The sequence below is a fragment of the Engystomops pustulosus genome, chromosome 1 (assembly GCF_040894005.1).
Source record: "Engystomops pustulosus chromosome 1, aEngPut4.maternal, whole genome shotgun sequence".
Lineage (NCBI taxonomy): Eukaryota > Metazoa > Chordata > Amphibia > Anura > Leptodactylidae > Engystomops > Engystomops pustulosus.
Genome location: NC_092411.1, coordinates 89,414,682 through 89,430,114, shown reverse-complemented (window position 1 = coordinate 89,430,114; position 15,433 = coordinate 89,414,682). Strand labels below are relative to the sequence as shown.

The following is a 15,433-nucleotide window of genomic DNA, read 5'->3' as shown; positions in this document are numbered from 1 at the left end:
AGTGATTCCAGTTTTAGTGTAGAAAAGCTGAGCATTGATGATGTAGAATGACAGCAGAACACATTTACAAATGTGTGCAAGTTTCATACATGTAACATATATATATATATATATATATATATATATATATATATATATATATATATATAACTTTTAACCACAAGGTCTATACTCTGTCTCATTGAGCGGCATTAGAAAAATGCTACCTATTCTAATCAACAATTCCAATATACACCCAATATTAATACACTGTTTAAATCAAATTTCACGAGAACAAATACAACACAAGAACCATGTTAAATACATCACCAGAGCCAGTGCCATACCATAAATGCAACCCCTTAATAAAAAAAAAACCAATAATTACTGTAAATACAGCACTAAAACCAAGTTTGTACATTTTTACAACACCAGACCCAATATCAGTAAATAAATACAGCACCTGAGTCCAGTTCAGCACATTAAAAATATTACCGGAACCCAGCTTAGTACCTAAAAATAGAACCAAACTCAGTGTAAAATATATTGAGCATTGAGTGGAGAATTGAGAGCTTACAGTATGTGTAATGCCTATTTTAGCCACAACTCATTTCTGCAGATTTAGCAACACAAATATTTTAAGTTCCTTACTCTATCATCATCTCCGCCACCTACTTATCAAAACTCAATATGGTTCTGTTGTTCTTCTAGAGATCACTATTATGTCCCCACAGTAACTAATAAAGTATCAACTCACAGTAACCAATATAATAACGTTACCCCCTCACAGAATTCAATATAGTACCAGGGCCCTACACAGTTGCCAAAATCATAACAGTGCCCCCACACAGTAGCCAATATAGTAAGAGTGCCACCACAAGTGGCCAATGTGGTTACATTATAGTTCCCTCACAGTCACCAAAATAGTAATGTGCCCCCACAATATAGCCAAAGTGCCCACCAACCGTAGCCACAATGTAGTCATACATAAGCGAAAAGTTACATTACCCTCACACGTTAGCCAATAGTCATAGCCATCCACAGAAGCCAGTATTCACATTACCAGTCCCCAGCAGCCATTTGACCCAATGGGGCACATTTACTTACCCGGTCCAGTCACGATCCAGCGGCGGGTTCTCCGACGCTGATTCGGGTTCTGCCGGGATTCACTAAGGTCCGTGCGCCGATATTCACCATGTTTCGCTGCTGCGCCGAGGTCCGCCGAAGTTCACCTGCTTTTTTCTGGTGTATGTGAGTGCTTGATCTTGCGACACAAATGGCTTTTTAAATTCTGCGGTTTTTCCGAATCCTTCGGGTTGTCCGGCGGCCACGCCCCCCGATTTCTGTCGCGCGAAAGTTGGCGCAATTGCGCCAAAAATCGATCGCGTGCGCCACAATGCCGTGAAATACAGCACAAAGCGGAAATATTCGGGAAAAACCCGACGGATTCGAGGCTGCGGACCCTTAGTAAATGTGCCCCAATGTCTTTCTCCAATAAACTGAGTAGTCTGCAGTCATTATAGTCAATAGTCACGGTGTCTGTGCCCTATAACCAGTAGTCACAGTTTCCAATAGTCTCAGTGCCTGTCCCTAGTAGTCAGTAGTCACAGTGCTTGCCCCAAGTAGCCCTACTGCTTGCCCCCAGTAGCCCTAGTTCTTGCCCCCAGTAGCCCCAGTGCTCATCCCCAGTAGGAGCTGGTTTGCTGACCTGCTTTGTCCAGCTTGACAAGCCTGTCATGATTTTAACAACTGACTCGCTTGAGCTGGGGCAAACCAGTTGGATCCCACCCCTGGTACATCTAATATTGCTAATTTCTGTATATATCAATTACTAGAGGCTGTCAGCAAATATGTTATAAGGAATCCACGTTGTTCCCAAAGAAAAATCACTTTTTATAATACTGGTGCCTTATTTTGTGGTTGGGACATTGACCTGGGCCCAACTGCTATCTCTATTCCCATTGTAATGACACCCATTGTCTTAGTCAGGAGTATTTTTGAACCACACAACTCTACATTCAGGAGAATTATTGATGTTTCACTCCTCAACTTAGCTCAGCTTTGGTTTAAGGTTGATCCACTTCAATACAATATCACAATGTACAAATAAAACCATTACCAGGATGCAAGTCACCAACAATGGGTGACATCGATACTGGACATGTCCAAACAAGAGGAGTGGTGAGCAACCTAATATTTGTAGATTACCTCCTCTATTGGACCCTTCATAAGGTGCTATGTCTCTCATTTGAGTAATTGCATATTTTCCAATAAATTTATATTTCTGATTTTTAATTTAAAAGTATTTAATTGGATAATAAGGAAAACATAAAGTACAACAAAGTTTCCTCATATCTGTATATCAATATCTTGTTTTCCTCTATGTCTTATGCAATGGATCTACCGTAGTTGGTTTTCAAGTTCTCTTATCTGCTGTGCATATGGTAATGTGTTCAGAGAACTGTGAGGTTCTTTCCTTTTTTTCTCATGTTTTTATTAAATTTGAGCGCAACACTGACACTGTATCATTCCCTTCAGGGAATTAATCATTTGCTCATTAACCTCTCCCCTAAATTGTCTTCCATTCACAGTAATGGACTGGTAGTTTAGTATCGTATTCTCAAATCACACTGCAATTTCTCTTAATTACTTCCCTTTTGTACCAATTGGGGTGAACATGTGAAGTGTTTGTGGTGGGCTTGTGGTTTCCCAGGACTGTTAATTAATGAGTGTGAATGTGACACATATTACTGCCACAGAGTCCAATACAGACTGTCATTAGCATGGATTCATGTCCCCCCCAAGGAGGTCTCAGTCTCACTAAGAACAGTACAACCTAGATAGTTTCCAATGAGAGGGCAGCATAGCAGTGCTGTGCAATAATGATGTGAAATATACTGAAAAAGTTTACCTTGAAACAGCTTGAAACTAAGCATTTCAGCACCAAGGACAGAGACAAAGCTTTAGCAAAGGCAATCTTACCGTGATACATGAAGGGGAAGTTTTGCCTACTTTTTTTAAACACATTTATCATAGGGTTTACATATGGCCTAATTAAAGGGGATGTATGGCAAAATTATGATTATGTGTAAAGATTTTTGCCTTGACTAATAATAGGTGCAAAGTTACACTTGACAGAATTTTAACTATAGAGGACCTGTCACCAAATGATGCACCCCTGACTAACAATGCCTGCTGATAAAGGGTTAAAAGGCCTCCCCATAACACCAAAATCTGCCACCAGTGGGACGCTGTACCTTAATGACAGCCATTTTTCTTATATGCAAATTAACTTTTCTTACTCATCTCTGACAGCCTGAGAAAGGAGAAGAGTCAGAGATACCAGTGATCCATGCCCCATTATTCTGACTGACAGCTCTGTGTTTCTTCAAATCCCTGCTGTGCCTCCTTGTATTTAGGGACCGTGTGCTAATATTCAACTTCAGACATACAAAGCTCTATGTACAGATGGAAAATATTGTGTATTTTTTACACAATGCCTTGTGTTACATTCATGACATGTGACCAGTGACATCATCCAAGGTCTATTAGCCTTCTAATAATAGAAAACTGTACACCATGTATGTGATTACATGAAATCACAGCAGTCTGCTGTGACTTCATGTGGTCAGATACATGCATGGTGTACAGTTTGATCAAAAAAACCGGGAGTAGAAATCCCTAAGTATATTGGTTTATGTCCCCTAACCAAAATCAAAACACATGGTGTACAGTTTGCTATTATTAAGAAGCAAAAGGACCTTAGAAGAAGTCACTCTGGTCACATGACATGAACTGTGACCTGTAAGGTGGCATAAAGCATGTGGAGGATTAGATGGGAGGCGCCGGCTGAGGAGGACATGCCCCCTCTGATGCCAGGTAATATAAGATAAATGGTGATTTATGTGGATGTAAGTGAAGCAATTTTTAGCTAAAAAAAGGGTATCAGTAAGTTGTTAAAGCTCTATAGGAACCTGTCACTGGTTGTATTTGTGCAAATGTCGTGGCAGGTTCCTTCAAAGACAGATTTATTATTCAGCATCAGACACTTTGATAAATTTGGTGCAGTTTAAGGCTTTCTGGACATGAACATGTTTGGTCTTTGGAATTGGACCCATGTGCTAGTTGGATCCCAGGGAGAAAGCACAGACAGCGGACAAGAGTTCTTGTATGGTGAGATATCTCTCCCGTCTAGTTAACTGTGCTCAGTCCTTAGGACCAGCACACTAGTCAGTTTTCATAGACTGAACACATGCCTGTCTTTCTGTCTTTTAGATATTTTTAATAGGTCAGTCCCAAAGTGGTTATAAGAAATCCTCTTTACATTCTTTAATTTTCAGATCAGAAAAGAATATTAACAAATACAAGTGATTTATGTAATAAATGACTGTAATAAGAACATTGAAATTTTATTTTTCATGGCAAACAAACAAGTACAATCTACTTTTATCACTACATGGATTATTTTCAGAACAATATATTCCCTTCTAAAATACTCATATTTTGAACATGTTTCATAATTTAAAATAATATTTCTAAAATGTCTTATGATAAGAATCATGAACAAGACCTTATCTTTCAGTTGGCAGGAAGCAGTTCATGCGTTTTGAGTGGGCAACCAAGGCGGCCAGTGCATTGGGGAGTGACTGTGAGGAACTTTCCACTGCTGTCTTCAAACACCATCTCAAGCAGATCATTGAACAAGTAACACAGGGAACAAGAGGTGGTAACCAAGAAGAAGATGCAAAGTCAGGTACGTTAGCTAAGCATAGAATGTATGGGCATGTACTCAATTTGTATCTTTAAATGTAAAAAAACAATAAAAGTCACCAATTTTTTGTGTACTGTGGCTGTTTAAAATCCTGTAATCTGATGGCCCTATGAGAGAAAACATATAACTGTATCTGTACGCTAAAATATTGTTTCTCTGCGGATTACAGTGTAGTGAATACCCTATTGCCAATACTGTAGACTTGAAAGTCAGAGCTCCAAAGTATTAGGAGATTTTAAAATTGAGAGCAGTAGCCTAATACAGTATGTAACTAGATATAACTAATATAAAAAAATGTGTATATTCTTGGTGTAGCCTTCAAGAGATTTATAGGGAGTTAATTTTACAACTTAAACTGGAAACTTAAGTTTTCATTTTTTTATACACCCTAACGTATATGGCAGCTATGGCCTGACATAAAATACTGTATTAGCTTACTATAATCCGTAGTTGAACATAATCAGTAGTCGTCTTACTCATGTACTGTTCTACTTTCACCCCACATATGATGTATTGCAGTGCTGCCTAAGTGCATTACTCTACCTACCAACACTAAGGTTCTGCCATGTTCTTGCTCATGCTGTCGGCTAATTCTTTCTGTAACTCATTAAATATTTTTAAAGAAAGTTTTGCATCCCCAGAAAAGGTAGGCACTTTACTCTTTATACCATCTAGAAAGAGATTTAAGAGAACAGGGATCAATACAGACCCTTGTGGTGCCGTCAACATCATTTTTACATGCTTTTACACTCTCAAAGTGAAGTCCTAGACTAATACACCATGAGCTTGTTTTGTGACCTTTGACATCTATCAAATCAATGTTTTATACAAAAACTGCCCATCCGCAGGTTTGATGTTTAAGCTCGCTCCCATTCACTTCAGTGGACTTTTGTTGCAGTATGAATTCCTTGATATGTTTTTCTAATAAATCTGCCACATAGCTGCTGTTATTCTGCCTTATCCATTAGGCGTTGACTGATACAATGTAGTGCAGTTTAGTATATTGGATAAGGTCCACTAACAGCAAAGCCTAGTAACTTATCTCTAGAATCCAGCAGGAGTGCATTGATTAGCATAAAAATGCAATATGAACATACAAAGTTCATCAACTGAAGGCCGTATCATACTATGAGACATTACCAAATATGGACTGGAGTACAAAATGCACCTAAATATTTGTAGAAAACAAAGCTTTTAAAGTCAAATACCTACCTTTTGTATAAATCTATCTCTCTGGTAGTATAATTATTGAACTTGATCAGTGTTTCCTTTGGGAATTGGCTAATTTGTTCTGTCTTAACGCAGTGATCAATCTTGTAGAGAAAATACAACATTTGATTTGCTTTTCAATGGGTTCAATTCTGTACCAATTTAAGTTATTATTGATATTCATCATGTAGTTATTATTTCTCGCCTAGACAAATAAAGACATTTCTATATTGTTGAAAATAATTTATATTGGGGAGATAAAGTTTTATCATCCTAGATGTTCTCTGCTAACTTAGAGCAGAAGGCAAGTGTCCTTCTATTTTCTGAGATGCTTCCCTGCCTCTAGCTTGTAAGGCCAGACAGGAAGAAACTTATCACAGATAAGAGGCAGGTGAGAACAATGTAATGTTAGAATGATAAGATATTTACTGTACAATATACCCCCTATCACTTACATTTCCTTTTATATTATCTGTGAGTGCTGTGTACAGAAGGCCCAGTGTATTTATAATGTCTTCTGTTGGCATTGATGGGCTAAGTTAAAACCTTGATTGGTTTTATTCACCTGCCTCTCATCAACCATCTATAAAGTCTCCCTGAGCCTGGAGCTCACTCAGTTCATTGATTTACATTCTCATTTACATATCATTTGCCTTAATTAGCATAGGGAACTATTGGGAACTGTTATTTAGGGAATCGTAGAAGGCAGGGACAGTTTTGAGTATCAGTATCAGGGCTCCCTGACTTTTACCGCATCTGACCTTACAGTATTTCTAACAGATGGAACTCCCTGTTGCTTTCCTGATTCCCGCTTTTGGTTAGTAGGTTTCTCCTTCCAGTTTTTCAAGCATGAGGCAGGAGAGAGCTGTATGAAACAGTCTCACAAAATATACTGTAAAATCAGCACACAGGGAAAGTGGGGATCTCTAGAGTTTATTATTGTAATACAATATAGCACTGTACTTCTGCCTGGTAGGATTTCAGGATATTCTAGTGATATTAAGATAACAACTGTGAAAACTGATTCATTCTTGGAGGTCTGACCGAACAAATTGTCTGAATATGGTATGGTAGGTATTAGTAAATACCCATGATAGTCACAGTTATTAATTTCCTTGAAAACTCCTGTAACACAACAGTATGCACAGATCTGGAAAACCAAAAGGAGAATGGCTGACAGAATGTCTGTCTCAGTGTATCCTGTAAATGAAGCGCCAACACTTCATTCACTTATATGGTGCTACTATCAATATAAGGGCCAGTGACATGTTCACTGGTGTTTTTCCATAGTAAGGGGTTAAGGGGACTTTTAGTCCTACATTCCCTTCATCGGTAGTGGTACCAGGGATGTGATACTGAGACAACCTGTATTCTAGTCCTTTAAACTTGCAGTACACAACACAGAACATGATTATCATTTCATAGCAGTTTGTCCACCTCATTTTATAACTGTGTATAAGTAAAAGACATTTTAGAAGAATACAAAGTACAACAATTCACGTCTGTACAGAAACTCTGTGCAGTTTACAATTGAAAATGGGCAATTCAGGCCGGTTACATCAATGTCTTTCGGGTACATAGCTAACAGACTGTAACTCATGGAATTGTTTTTTTATAATCTCCTTTGTGCAATTCTTTGCTAGATGTTCTGTCACATCCTCAAAAGAGATTAACTATTTGCATGGGAATGCTTGGCCTGGGCCCTTTGGTATTTGCGGTCTAATAATCAGTCGTCTTATTATTCAGATATCTGCCAAGCAGAAAACCCAGAATAGTCTGAAGCTGATCTAAGGCGAAGCGTTCCCTAGCAACCAGCCCAGGTGTACAGACAGTCCTCTGCCAGGATTTCGCATGTACGAGCAGAGAAATTGGCATCTGATAAAGACCATTTGGCTTCATTATTCTCCATCTTCTGCTGTTTTTCTTCACTATGATGAAACTAATTTTGACCTAGAGTTTTTCTTAGCAAGTTTAGTATATTTGCTACACACAAAAAGACTGTACATAATATCTTGTACGACAGCGAATACAGATTCTATATACATCCTCTAACCTAGCACATTGTTTTAGTTGAATATTGTAATTTTCTCTAGACTATACCCACATAACATTTCATTTTATATATATATTATTCATAGTATTGTATGTACTTCACTTTAATAGAAATTAGAGACAATGGGGCTCATGTACTAAGGGTCCCACGGACCTCACTTGCGTCGGACATCCTGACGATTTCCATTTTGCGCTGCTGGGACTGGGATTTAAAAGGGTTTTTGGCGCACGCGATCGGATTTTGGCGCAATCGTGACGGCTTTCATGCGACAGAAATTGGGGGGCAGGCCAACAGATTCGGACAAACCGCGGAATTTAACTTCAAAATTGTGTCGCAAAACATGCATCGGGAAGAAGATGGTGAACTCCGGCAGACCTGAGCGGGGAAGCGACAGATGCAGGATCTCGGACGCACGATCTAAGTGCATCGTGGCACAATGCATTCCGGACGTACAATGCACTTTCGGGAACTTCGAGGGACCGGGTAAGTAAACGTGCCCCAAACTTTGACTATAATGTCCGTCGTGCTACCTACCTTTTTAGTTTACAACAAAGTACATTATGAAATCAACAGTAGAGGCTTCTAAAGGTTTGTTCACACTCCATTTTATGCTGGAAATAAAATTCCCTTTTGATTAATTTTCAAGGTTGACAGAGTTGTCAACCATGTTTGCGAGTGGCACATGGATATGCCTCATACAATGACAACTACAGAACGTTTTTTTGTGGTGAACCATTGTTATCGTAAAATCTGTTTTAATACTGCACATGTGAATACAGCCTTACAATGTCACTGACGCAGTGAGGAGCACACTACAACTATTCTACAGATCTAATCATAGAAGTGAAGGCTCTGATTGCAGAAGCATACCAGCAGTTGTACCATTTAAAGGGAATGTATAACCGCTTATATCAGAATATGCAGAAAAAAAATTTCAAAATGTAGAATTTCTAGGAAGGAGCAAGTCCAAATACTCTACATATTTCTGACAACAAAATGATTTATGCCAGCTATTACTTAGCAAAACAACAGTTCCAGCATGGGTTAAGTAACTTAACGCACTCACAAAGTTAAGATCAGACAGTAATAAAATCCTGCTAGAAACTCTTTCTGCCCAACCCACAGTTTTACTGTATGGCTTCTTCTGGGGCTTGGTTTATGGCTAGTACACATCTCCTATTTATCTTATGAATTAGACTATACAACCCCATGTTTGTATCTGATGACACAAAATCACACTGTCACCTCATACTGTCAGTGCGCCCTGGTGTCACTAGTTCACAGTGGATATAATTGGGCTGTTTTGGGCAACCATTTATACCATAGAAAAAGATTAAAAACTGGGAGCAGTACATAAGTATCAAGCACCACTAAAGATCAAATAGAACTCAGACCTTGTAAAGTATTGTATGGTATAATAATAATACATTTAAAAATAATAATATGAGAATATTAGCATCCTTACATGGTCAGACAAGTAACTAGCAGTTGTAATGTAAAGGGTTGACTGTCCTCTCACAACAGTGTACAATATACAGCTCCCTGTAATAAATAACAAGCCCCCAGTAAAAAAAAACAAATCTATACTCACCTCCTCCTGTTCCCCAGAAGAGTGATGACTTCTTCCTCCTCTTTCGGGATGACGACATCCTGAGCACAAGTGTACTGTCTACCGCCTGGTCACCCGAACCGGGTGGTTAGCCGAAATTCTACCGGAACATATAGTGGGCAATCCAAATTTCTCAACTTGGTGAGGGCCCATTTAAGGGCAAGTGGTGGGGGCCTAGTGCACCCCCCCTTATAATGCGGCCCTGTTCATAAACATCAAGGACATACCAGACTTTGATGGAGTCAAAAGGTGTCATTAATGTTTATGAATGTCAAGCCAAATGTTAAGCCAAAGACTTAAAGCATCATCTACAAGTCTCGGGGTCTTTACTTCATACGTAAGTATAAAGCACTTAACAGACTGAGAGGAGAAGGAATCTCAACCCCTAGAAGAATGCTCCCTTGGCTGTGGTTTCTTCTGGGCATTCCGTAACCTTTAGGGGTGGATTTTTAAAATGTGACTGATTTTGAAGCCTTATCTTTGCTTATGTGATGATTCTACATAAGAAATTATTTCATTCTTACATAGCTTAGCTCCACCTTCTTTTTAGATTTTTTTAGACTTGTCATGTAGGTACTTCATTTTTGAGTTAGTAGAAGTAGTAGAAGGGAGTTGGTGGTTTGTGGTATAATTAGTGTCAACTCCAAGTTGGTCGTAACTTTTCGTAGTACATCAGTCTGTGGAGTGAGAACATTCAGTACTTCATCACTATTTGGCTCTGGGAATTTGTGGTACCATATTCCACATTCCACTCCCTCCCTTTTTCAAAATTTTATTAGAATTGCAACTTACTTTGGTGCACACTGAGGGTGTTCTCTCAAGAGAAGACCCTAACGGTAAAATCCATTCCCTGGTATCTTATATGCTGAACAACTATCATCACATTGTCGGTGGAACAGTTATCAGGCCTGTGCCTGGTTGTCAGAGGAACATTTATCCTTATTCTGGTATTGTTTTGTTGTATGTGAAACTACCCATGACATGTTAATTTCTTACATCAATTATGTCCTTTTTTGTCTCAGGTCCGAAAATGAGTGGAGTGGAATGTGTTGAAGGAATGGCTGCAGGCATCTATGAAGAACTCTTTGCAGCTATTGTTTCACTCATTAACAGGTACATGGGAAACTGGAGTGTTCGCCTATTTGTTTCACAACCGTTCCAACAACAGAATGTAGAGATTTCTGTGATTCTTGGATGTTCTTGATCCTGGGCATACAGTACTCTTAAAAGGAACCTGACATTACCTCAGTCCCCTTAAGCCCACCAACAGAACTTTGTATCGTTTTATGCTTCAGACATATTGCTACATTGCTACTATTGCTACTCCAGAAAAATCCTCTTCTATTCCCATGTAAAATGCAGTCTAAGAGGTAGGACTGATTGCCCAGGCAGCCAGGCAACACCACCAGCCGTATGCTCTGCCTACTCTAAGCATGATGTGTACCAATCCTGTCTACTAATGCCCACCTCTCTTTCTCCTGAAATGCTGCACATTGACGTATGCACGGTGTGCTTGTGATCTTGGAGCCAGCACTGCACGTACATGCTGGCTTCACAAGTGCGCACTGCTGCTTTGTATCTCAATATTGAAGGAGAATGAAGGGCGAGCATTAGGAGCCAGTGCTGACATGCGTCATTCTTGGAGTGGGCAGAAAATATGGCGATTAGGAGGTGGGGCTTCTTCACTTCCTAGACAAGCAGCCCTAGCTCCTGTGTTTTAGACACATACTATAGAAAATGTTATATGAAAAAACAAAATGTAGTTCAGCTCACCAAGCTCCAACATGCTCACAGTCCCTTGATGGTTTTGCGTCCACGGACACACCGCAGCCAATGGGTAGAAATACCAAAACTTCAAGAATTTGTCCAGCGCAATCCAATAATCACAAGTTCTCTCATAAAAAACAGCAACTAGTCACATGCCGTTAGCAGCACCAGGCCAATCAGATCATTATTAAGACGCACTGTGTTGAATCGTGTAGACCGGACTGCTGCTAACTGCATGCAACTAGTTAGGAGAACTTGGGAGAATTCTTGAAGTTTTGATAGAAAATGTTAGGTTTTTATGTAGCAGCAAACTGATTGATGCCCAACCAACTGGATAGAGGTGGAGCTAACCATAAATATATATACCCAGGGATTTAACAACCGCACTACGGCTGGTTACAATGCTGTGGGGGGAAATGCTACTGGTGTAATGTGAAACAAGGTTGCTCTATGTTGATGTACTCTAGTACCTCTGAGGATGCATCCAAATCTGATGTAGGGATGCAGAAAGGTGTTAGCTGTTACTAACAAATAAAGAATAGGCTAACTGACACCATCAGTGCCCCTAGTCCAGTCATGTGGCACTATGAAAAGTGTGTCCCACTAGACTAATTCTGTGTAAGGCTCGCATGCCAGAACAGCATGCATAACCACGATAAACTATACATCACATCTAAGGACCACTACACTAGTCCACTCTACTGGCCAATGCCTGAGAAAAAAGTTGTCATACAATTTTTTGTGATTAGTTCCAAACATTCTTTAATGAAATAGTTAATAAAGTATAATTCAGTTTTAAATGTTTTTAGTCAGGCAGGATACATGAGAATAAAAGAGGATTTCTTCATCGTGCCTGATAAACCTCCAGGGGAAATGCATAATATATAACAAGGTACTGATGGTGGTCTTAGACGGGATAAGGTGATGATAGGTTCTGTTCTGGGGGATGGATTTATACTTGCTACACAGCTGTGCTGCACTGACAGATGAACAGAATGTAATTTTCTATCTAATACAACTCTTTAAAGTTTTATCATAAGAAAAAAAGTTATGTTCTTGGACTTCAAGTAAATTTGATTATTATGAGTCACAGTTTTTGCTTGAATCTGTAGTTTTGGTATTACGGTAAATGTCAAATCCATAAGCTTTGAATCTGCAAGTTTTCATTTATAATAAGATTTTATTTTAATTCTCGGATTAGAAATAGTTACAGATTCTTGGAATGTATTACACAGTGAATGCTGATGAGTTTATGAGAACATCTTAGATTTTGTTTAACCTTTACTTTATTGAATAATATGTGGGGACATGTTATTGTGAAAGGGGGACAGTGTCACATGGAAAACGGGTGTGCTATAAGATTCACCAGATATTTTGCAAATAATTCACAATTCGCATGTATTGTGATAACATATTGGTCAATTATAACTCAATTCATATTTTTGTAAGGTCTTTGTCCTCTAGTCTGTTGACTCTTGCTTCCATCATGGTGGTTGATATTCCTGGATTCCATAACCCACGTCATCAGAAGAAAGAGAGGGCTGCCACATTTGAGGAGATGTGCAACAATTATGTCCAAGAACGCTTGCATTGCTTGTCCTACAAGAGAACCTTTAGTACGCCCCTGGAGAGATTTAATGCGGTAAGACTGACTTCATATAGAAATCCAATTACATATATAATGGGTGTGTGTGTGATATTAAGTCCTTTTACCTGCTTTTGCACCTTCTCATATTTGGAATATAGCTATGCTGGAATTGACTTTACAGTTAGAGTTTAGATGACTTTTGCTCAGGTACATGGAAGGGTTTTCTGAAGTAGGACTCCAACCAATCTCAAAGTGATGAAATATAAAGATACATACTTTAAATAATAAGTTGTCACAGATTAGTGAGTTAAATGATCCAAAAGTATGTTTGCTGGGATGTGTAGGGAACTTAGAGATAACTAGGGCAGAAGAGCTAGCAGTAGCTAAAATACTATATCAGGCCCGAAAGACTATTGCCAGATACTGGTTAGATACTACTCCAAGACTTGGGGAAATTAAGAGAATGGTGAATACCACGCTTCAAATGGAGTTGGGAGTATATATGAAATGAAAATCAATTAAGAAGTATAACAAGCAATGGAGTAAATGGCTTGAATGTCCGGGACTGGGAACAACAGATTGGATTGGAGAGATTGCGACTAGGGTAGACATCAGGGACATGAGAAAAGGAGGGGAGATGTGGGGAGATAGGAAGTCCTGCATCTGGACATGGAGCCTATCAATAAGGATGATGAGGGGAAGAGAGGGGAATGGACCGTAAGGGGCGGTTGGGTAGGGGTTTAGGTTAAGAAACAAACAATGTTTTATTTGTCAATGTATACATTCATTTTGCATATATATGAAGAAATGTAAGACAATACATGTATGTATCTGCTTTAATAAAGTTTATTTGATTAAAAAAAAAGAATGTTAATTTACTCTCAATACATAGATAGTGGTTAAAGTAGAATGCTTAAAGTTATATTGATATTTTGTGGTATCATCTAATTATCCAAATTATTAAAAAATATTTAAAAATAAGAAGTGTACTAAAACCAGTATGACAACATGGTATGCTTTGGTGACTTGATGCCTACTGTGATGCACAGCTTAACTAATACCATAGTACTAGATGAATTGTGGGTTACACATATAATCAGTCCTGTATTGTGTTTGCCTCTCTTCACAGGAAAACATTGAAGTTCCTTTTGAGATACCTGAGGATTCCCCATTCAAAACTGTATCTGTCATAGACCAGACCTCTTCACAGGCAAGGAATTTTACAGCTATTTTGTTTTTTCAAGTTATTTTTAAAAGCGAGTTAAAATTTTAGCTGAAATTGTTACATAATTTTACTGTGAGATAAGTAGACAAGAAAGAGTCTGAAAGTCTGAATAGTATTTAATATTGATTCTGTTACTTACTTACTTTACTTTCATCTTGATATTTGAAATAATGAAACATAGACCTGTAGTCTATCTTACAATATTTCTATCTTACTTTAGCTAGGCTTTTATCATAGCCTATTCCTGAATTAATATACCAATATACCATCTGTTAGTTCAGTGACATGAAATTATCTTAAACATCTGTAAACCTGATTTATTTCTTTGAAGAGAAACAGCGATCAAACAAGTTGGATTTTAATGGGTATTCTGTTGGGTAGCTATGTTGTTATATGAGTAAAGGGGTGAAAGAATGTATAATACTAGCGCATTTTATTGTTGTGGTGAATTAGGGCTACAATACAAAGAACTGAAGATCTCTTTCAATGAAGCTCAAACCTGTTGTCCCGAAGCATTAACTGCTCAGTGTTGGGGTCAAAGGCACATGTTACAATTGTGGAGTATAATATCATATAAAATGATCAATAAAGCAGCAAAACATGGGGTAGTTCAAAACAGTATATGAACGACAATGATCCTACATCCGGTACTCATTACTGACACGCCATGATTTGCACTTGTGTTCTGGACCTTCACCATAACTATGCTACAAAGTTATGGGTTCATTTAGTTTCCTCAATGTCAACAATCCCACCAACTGCACATTTTTGGCTTCCCCAAAAGAATCGCCCTAGAGTGTCTCAGGAGGCATTTTTTATCAAACATTGGATGGTATGGGACCGTATTTTGGCCCAGTGGTGTTTATGCTCCCCTATACCCCAACTGACTCCTGTATCGTTCAATCCTACATTCAGAATCCCACAATCTAGGCTCTCCTCCTTATTCGCTTCAGCTCCTCCCATTAATAGAGTAAGAGGCATAATCACTGAGCAGGGGTTACAACCACAGCCTTATCTTCCTCTCAAAGCATAGACTGGTTAACATGAAATTCTTTATCTGCTGGGATTCAGTCTTTAGGCTCGAAAAACACATTGAACCGCAGTTTAACAATGTTTAAAGAAACATGCATCCAACCTGCCCCTCCTTCACACACAATATCTTAGGTCCACCCACTGCTCAGGGGTGGGGGAGGGGATGCAGACTCTATAGGCAATGATACAGTGGGGACCTT

General features: G+C 38.8%; 1 protein-coding gene across 1 annotated transcript in view; it reads left to right on the top strand.

Moving 5' to 3' along the window:
* Positions 1 to 15,433, top strand: part of MYO18B (myosin XVIIIB) — a 378,023-nt gene that overhangs the window by 114,783 nt on the left and 247,807 nt on the right. The window contains exons 14-17 of the mRNA XM_072147027.1: positions 4,562 to 4,732; positions 10,644 to 10,734; positions 12,838 to 13,030; positions 14,106 to 14,186. Coding sequence (XP_072003128.1) covers positions 4,562 to 4,732; positions 10,644 to 10,734; positions 12,838 to 13,030; positions 14,106 to 14,186 — 536 coding nt within the window. The remainder of the gene's footprint in view (positions 1 to 4,561; positions 4,733 to 10,643; positions 10,735 to 12,837; positions 13,031 to 14,105; positions 14,187 to 15,433) is intronic.